A 6,812-nucleotide genomic window follows, 5' to 3' on the forward strand; every position below is an offset into this window, starting at 1 on the left:
CCGATACTGAAAACTGTTTCCATTAAGATGAAAGGTTCTGTCACAGTAGAAAATATTTTTGTGATGATCTAGTCTTTGTAAATCTATGACAAAATATATTCGGCGTGAGAATTGTGGCAAGAGAAAAAAAGAAAAAGAAACCCTATTTTAAAAAGATCAAATTATGTGACTCACCTCGCTCTATATTCCTTCTCCTCTTACCCCTCCCCCAATTTTTTGCTATACCCAACTCTTCCCATTCATCACTACTCAGAAGCATCTCGCCAAGAAAACATTGATCTTTGAGAAAAGAGGGAAGAAGGGGGGGGGGGGGAGAATCCTCAGGTTGGTTGGGATGGAGCTGGAAGGATCAGGGAGGTAACTAAGATTTAGGGCTGGGGTGATTTCCAGGGAGCAGCAGGAAGTTCCGTGTTGAGAAATGATGGGCTGCTACAAAAGGGAAAGGCGAAGCCTTGAAAGGATTTAATTAACCGTATCAGGGATAATTACCCCTGGACAGTCCAAATTAGTTTTGCATAATCGCTCAGAACCATATGAATTAACTTATAATATTGCAAAGAGCTCAGGGAATAACAGGAGAGGGATTGTTTTAATTAGTGAAACAGGGTCAAACCACCAGAGTCTATTTTTGCCATTTCCCAAACTTTCATGATTTTAAAAAAAAATTCTAGATTGAGGAATACAAGTTTAAAGCCTTAGGCTGAATATGAAAGTGAAGTTTCTGAAATGATCCAATATTTAAAAGGGAAAAAAAGGCCCTGGAACTTAGGGATAACAATCTTGGTGTGAACAAAAATAGAATTTGACACTTGGCTCTTGATTTTCTCTCCATTTCTTGATCACTTAAGATGTCCTGCCCCAAATAACAAAATCCTCTATTATTTTAAATATTTTTCCTCCCTAAACTCTAGGGCTTAAAAATTCACACCCACACTTCAATATTTGACTATAATTCTATTTTAAATGTATTTTTGGATGGCAAAATAAAACTGTTAAAGGGTCAAGAGTTTTATATTGTAGTTAGTGCCTATTACAATTCCAACTAAAACCTTAAAGTGTAAATAAGGAATACACTCAGATACGTGAACAAATTACACAGATTTAAGTAGTGGGGCTCATATACTAACAAGATAAAGTGGTCAGGCAACTTTCCACTCTTAAAATGTTACTGGAAACCGATGAAATGCTTTGAACGTCTCAATGTGTTCAATGGGCTCTGTTCTTCTACTGGTTCATGAATACCCTTTTTAAAAAAAAGATAATACAACTACTTGGGGTTTTTATCTTCTTTCCTATTCATGATTAAAAATGTGATAAATCAGGTTTTTGGCTCTGAATAACAATGGCTTGATTTAGATTTCCTAGTAAATCTATTCAAAAGTGAAACAAAGGCTGCCTTTGGAGGATACCTTACACTTCACCTGGACCAGGCACGTAAGGGCAATTCAGATAAAAATCTTGTTAGTAACTCAACAAGAAATAGAGGATTTTCTTTTCCCTGCTTCAGGCTTTATTTAAACTCTTTGTTCAAAAATGAACAGAGTGGTAGTAGGATTCTAATTTACAGATATAGCTTAGAGTCTAATATTAAATTAGAAGATCACACAAGAAAACCATTTACACTTAAATGTTAAAACCAATACTTAAGCTTTTTTTTACTTTATATTACATAAAGCCAAAAGGAAACTAAATACATGTTAGCCAGCTTCATTCACAAACAGTCAAAATATACACATTACAAAAGTAAACAAAAAAAACTATAATTGAGGAAGGTTCTTCTCTAAAATGTGTTTTATCATCATCTGCAATTGAATTGCTGGTGCTCTAAAAATAAACTAATCAGGTAAGCACATTGAAACACTTCAAATTTGGCAGATAAAGGCTATTTGAAAAGGAGAATAGACATCTGTCAAAACAATGCTATTTTTCAGTTCTGCTAAATAATAAATATATAATTATCACTCAGACAAAAAGTCTGATTTAACCTTACATCAAATTGCGTTCCTGAAATGGTCCCGCAATTCCAAAAAAATTGACTTTGAAATTCGTTCAAAATGTTGGAGTCTAAAACTGACTCAAATTTAGGACAACGTAAATAACACATTTTCGATTAAAGACCTAACCGTTTCCACTGACATGTACAAATTTACAGTCTTAAATTGAAACTTAATGATAATGGAAAAATAGGAGCCGTTCCCCCTTCCTACTCTCCCATCCCTTTAAATTATGACCGGAGTCCAAAAAAAAAAATGAACTAAAGTCTTACAGTATGTTAAAAACATAATCCCCCCCCCAAAGATCCAATTGACAACCTTCTACCTTAACATACTATTTCTTTTTCTGTTTCCTGTTCCAATTTGCATAGGTTATGGTAAACAAAGGAAACAGCGATCATTTCATATACAAATGCCAGATTTGTGTCCATCACCTGTCAAGAATGGGTCTTGTTTGGGTGTTCTACTTGTTGCGGGGGGGGGGGGGGGGGACATTTGCAGAGTTCCGATAGGGAAACAAAGTAGCCCAGAGCAACACAGCTCCTCGAAACAAGTAACAAATCAGCTTTTCTAAGTTGGTCAGAAAGCAATTTCGGGTGAAAGATTGGAAGGCATGCATGCGACATTGCGCAGAAGTAATAAAAGTAGAAAATGGGGGGTAAAAAAACCAAAGGAAAATGAACTTTTAAAGACTTTTTTTCCCTCAACCTCAATGGGTAAAACGCAACAGGTTCAGAAGTGCAGAGCAGGCACCACTGATGTTCGGAAAACAACCGCCCCTCAAGAAAAGTTTGCGGTAGAGGTGACGGTCTGAAATGATCTTGTAAACAAACCAACCACACACACGCACGCTCGCCCACTTTTCACACTCGCGCATCCGTCGCTTGGTCTTTTGACTCGGGGACCTATACAGATTCTATACGGATATATACAGACAAGCACGATCAGGAGGAAAGGGGGGGGGGAGGACACGGAGCTCATACCTATACATATATACACGCGCGGCTGTGTAGCTGAGACCTCATTATTCGAGCACCCCCTATTTGTACAGATATATTTACACACGGTTGGAGCCGCCGCTGCCGCTGGGCCCCGCGCTGGGTCATAAGGCCGCTGCGTAGGCTGCAGGGTAAGGGTCCAGCTGGGGCTTGCCCATGCCGGGCAGCAGGATGTAGGCGAGGGGCGGCTGGAGCCCCGGGCTGGGCCAGGCGCTGCAGTTGCAGGGGATCATGTAGCCCGGGTTGCCGGGGCTGGGGTGCGAGTGCGTGTGCCCCCCGGCGGCGGCGGCGGCGGCTGCAGCCGCGGCGGCCGCCCCGTGGAAGGCCCCGGCGCCGGCCGTCGGGTAGCCCAGCGAGGACGCGTAGGGCAGCCCCGAGGAGGACGAGGAGATCTCTGCCATTTTAGAGCCCAGGTCCAGCAGAGAGTAGGGGCTGCTGGCCGCGGCGGCGGCGGCGGCGGCGGCGGCGGCGGCCGACTGCGGGAAGAAAACACGCGCGGCGGCGGCGGCGGCGGCGGCGGCCGCTTTCTCCGGGTTGGCGAGCAGAGACTCGGGCACCAGGCCGCCCCCGGCGCCCCCGTGCAGCCCGCCGCCCGCCTTCAGGCCGGGGTGCTCGGGGTCCCCCACGCCGCCCAGGCCGTAGGGCACGGGGAAGGCGAACTTGTCCTTCTTGAGCAGCGTCTTGGGCTTCCTGCGGGGCCGGTACTTGTAGTCGGGGTGCTCCTTCATGTGCATGGCGCGCAGCCGCTTGGCCTCGTCGATGAAGGGCCGCTTCTCCGACTCCGTCAGCAGCTTCCACTCGGCGCCCAGCCGCTTGCTGATCTCCGAGTTGTGCATCTTGGGGTTCTCCTGGGCCATCTTGCGCCGCTGGGCCCGGGACCACACCATGAAGGCGTTCATGGGCCGCTTGACGTGGTCCACCGGCTTGGACATGCTCTCCGCCTGCAGCGGCTGCAGCCCGCAGCCGGCCCCCCCGCACTGCCGGCCGCCGCCGCCCCCCGGGCCCTCGCCCCCGCCGCCGCCGCCGCCGCCGCCCTCGGCCCGGAGAAAATCAATGTTGGCTGCTCGAGGGAAACCGGTCCAGGCGCCGCAGCAGCGGGAAACGTCGAGGACCTGCTGGGCCCGGGGACTCCCGAGTCCTGCAGGAGAAGGAGGGGAGAAGCAGTGGGAGGAGGGGTCCCAGGCCAGAGACGCCGCCCCGCTGCCCCAGCGGTCCTCCCGACTCTGGATCGAGCCGCCTGGGAAATATCCCCCCGGGAAGGGTAACTTCTCCGGAGGTCCCCCACCCCGGGCCGGTGGTGCAACTTTCGTTTTGTGATCGCTCGTCGTTTTTCTTCCTTCTTCACCCGTGCCCGCCGTTGGGCACTGATTTTTTCCCTCTTTAATCTTTTCTGCCTTGTTTAAAGCCGGTCATGAAAGTTGCGCCCTAGTAGAGTCTCCACAAAAGTTCAGCGAGGATCCCGGCGGCTGAGAACAGCGAAGTGCCAAAGGGGGCTTTACGCTTCGGAAGTGCTGGGGTCTTTCTCGTTGGCTTTCTCATTTGACAGCAGCAGATGGAGATGATGGGGGGGGGGGCGGTGCGGCGTGGGTGGGTGGATGTCAAGGGCAACCCAGCGAGGTCTTGGCTCGCCACTCCAAGGCAGATCTCAGCAAGAAGTCGACAAATAAAAACAAAATAGTCACGGGCGAGGGATGGTCACAAAGGAACCCGAAATCCTCCACAGTCCTGGGGCAGGCAGGCTGGAAAGCGGAGGGAGCTGTCCGCTTCCACTCTGCCGGCGCGCTGCCGCTGTCTCTGTCTCTAGACCGGATCGGAGAGGGGGTGAGGAAGAGGAAGGAAGGAGGTGGAGAGTCTCGGATCGGGGGTGGGGGCGTCTGGGGATCGCTCTTTAGTTGGGATCTCACAGGAAATTGTCTTCTTTGGGAAAGGAGCCTCTGCTCACTTTCTCTCCGGACATGCTGGCTAAGGCTGCTTAGCTTCCAGGAGGTGAAGAGTTGGGAGTCAGTCTTTTTTCCCGTCCCACCGTCACTCTCTCACCTCCTCGGCTCCCTTCCCTCGCCCAGACCCCCCGCGTCCCACTTTCCAATACGACACTGGGATTTCCGCGGTTTCTCTCCTCGCTGCTGCGGCTCCCTCGCCTTGGAAACCCCGACCAGTCCCGGGCTCCCGCAGCGGTCCCGAAGCAGGGCGCGGCGCTCAGTCCCAGGAATCCAGGCTTGAAGTTCCTCCTCCGCCCTCGCCGGTGCTGCCTTGCCGGGGGACGTGCAACAACTAACTTCCCCCAAGTTTGCCCTCCACCTCTGCGCCGGCGCCTCCAAAGCCTCTCCTGGTGGCGCGTCTGGGGGAGTGGAGTGCGCGCCCTAGCTCTCTACCTCTCCGGCCTGGGAGCAGCGGGAGGGGAGGGGGCTGGCGGTGGAGGGGACTTAATTAAAACACTCAACCCCCTCAGTTATAAAGTCCGCACTGGGGATTCCCCCTCCCCCACCCGTCCCCCCACCCCCCCTCCGAGGTCGGCTCAGCAGCTTCTCCTTTGGGGTTGTCCCTTTTCCCGATCCCCACGGCCCGCTGGAACAAACTGAAAAGATTTCAGGTAAGTACTGAGCTCCGCGTGTGTATGTGCATTGGGCTGGCTATATGTTTGCATGTACAGTTGTGTGGGGGAGTGTGTTGTATATCTGTGTGCATGCGGAGGAGGTGGAGCCCAGAGCTTGGGGAGAGGGAGGGAGGCGGGACTAACGGAGCCCCCCCCCCCCCCGGCCTTTGAATTAAACAGGATTCCCTCCTCCTCGCACACGCAGTCCTCCCCTCCCCCCGCCCCCGCCAGCTTTTCACAAGAATAGCAGGTTTGAGGGAGTGAAGGGTTTGAGCTCGGTGCGTCTGCGCACTACTTTCCATTCCTCACAACTTGTGTCTATCCTGAGCCTGGCTGGGGAGCTAGTCGGGAAGCCTTCGGTTCTTAAAATCCTTGAGGCTGCTCCTGCCGCCTTTGCCAGGAGGAAGAGGAAGGCGAACAAGAAGAACTGAGTCTAAAGAACCACTTGGGAGGAAGCTTAGGACAGAGAAATCAAGAGGTCCTTGATTCTCTGGAAAATATTTTCCCCAGGCAAGAAAGTCATCCGTTTTTTCCTTAGGTAATCCAGTTGTTAACGTCTTCAGATGCTTCTCCCTTTTGCTTCCACTTTTAGGATGCTCCCAGTCAGAGTTATTGGTGTGAAAAATACCTGCTAAAGAAGTGAGTGACCTTCCTAAACACTTTCTTCAGCAAACCAGCCCAGGCTGAGAGTAGGCATCTTCGGCGCCCCATACGCACCTCTTTACAAATCTATGTTTGTTATGTGTTAAACCGAGTCTTTGGGGCCAATGTGCTAGTCAAAGAAAGTACATAGCAGACTTACAGTCATTAATGTAAACGCACAGGTACTCTGTGAACTAAAATCAATAATAAGGCAGAGAAGTGAGGCAGTGTTAGTTGGGGGGATAGTGATGGAACGGGGCGGGAATATAAAACAAATCACTTCATCAGAAGTTTCTGGATTGTTAATACAGTCCCTTAGAAGCTCCTCCACTTTTTCCTTGATCAGCGATAGGATTAAAAAAAAAAATCAAGCAGCCTGTTTTTGTTTGCTTATTTTCTTCACTTCTTGGTATGCTGCTGCACACTTATAACACGATCTGTTTGAGAGCTTTGTTAACAAGTTTGCCTGTCAGTCAGGGAGAACTTGCTTGCCTTGTTTCCTTGGCACATTGGTTTTGACCTAGCACTGTGGTATGTGGAAGAAGGAACTCCTATAAACTGTTAACTCTTTAATTTGTTACCATA

At 49.8% G+C, this 6,812-nt stretch overlaps 1 protein-coding gene across 2 annotated transcripts in view; it reads right to left on the minus strand.

The window, feature by feature from the left end:
* SOX21 (SRY-box transcription factor 21) overlaps window positions 1-3,925 on the minus strand; it is a 4,212-nt gene extending 287 nt beyond the window's left edge. The window contains exons 1-2 of one of the 2 annotated variants that reach the window (XM_074192637.1): window positions 3,488-3,925; window positions 1-3,424 (exon numbers count right to left, since the gene is read on the minus strand). The exon at window positions 1-3,424 is cut by the window's left edge and continues 287 nt beyond it. In XM_074192637.1, the coding sequence (XP_074048738.1) occupies window positions 3,097-3,424; window positions 3,488-3,924 (765 nt within the window). In that variant the 5' untranslated portion in view covers window position 3,925 and the 3' untranslated portion in view covers window positions 1-3,096. The other variant, XM_074192636.1, reaches the window with a different exon arrangement.
* Between the last annotated feature and the right edge of the window lie 2,887 nt (window positions 3,926-6,812).

Source organism: Macrotis lagotis, chromosome 6, assembly GCF_037893015.1.
Source record: "Macrotis lagotis isolate mMagLag1 chromosome 6, bilby.v1.9.chrom.fasta, whole genome shotgun sequence".
Classification (NCBI taxonomy): domain Eukaryota; kingdom Metazoa; phylum Chordata; class Mammalia; order Peramelemorphia; family Peramelidae; genus Macrotis; species Macrotis lagotis.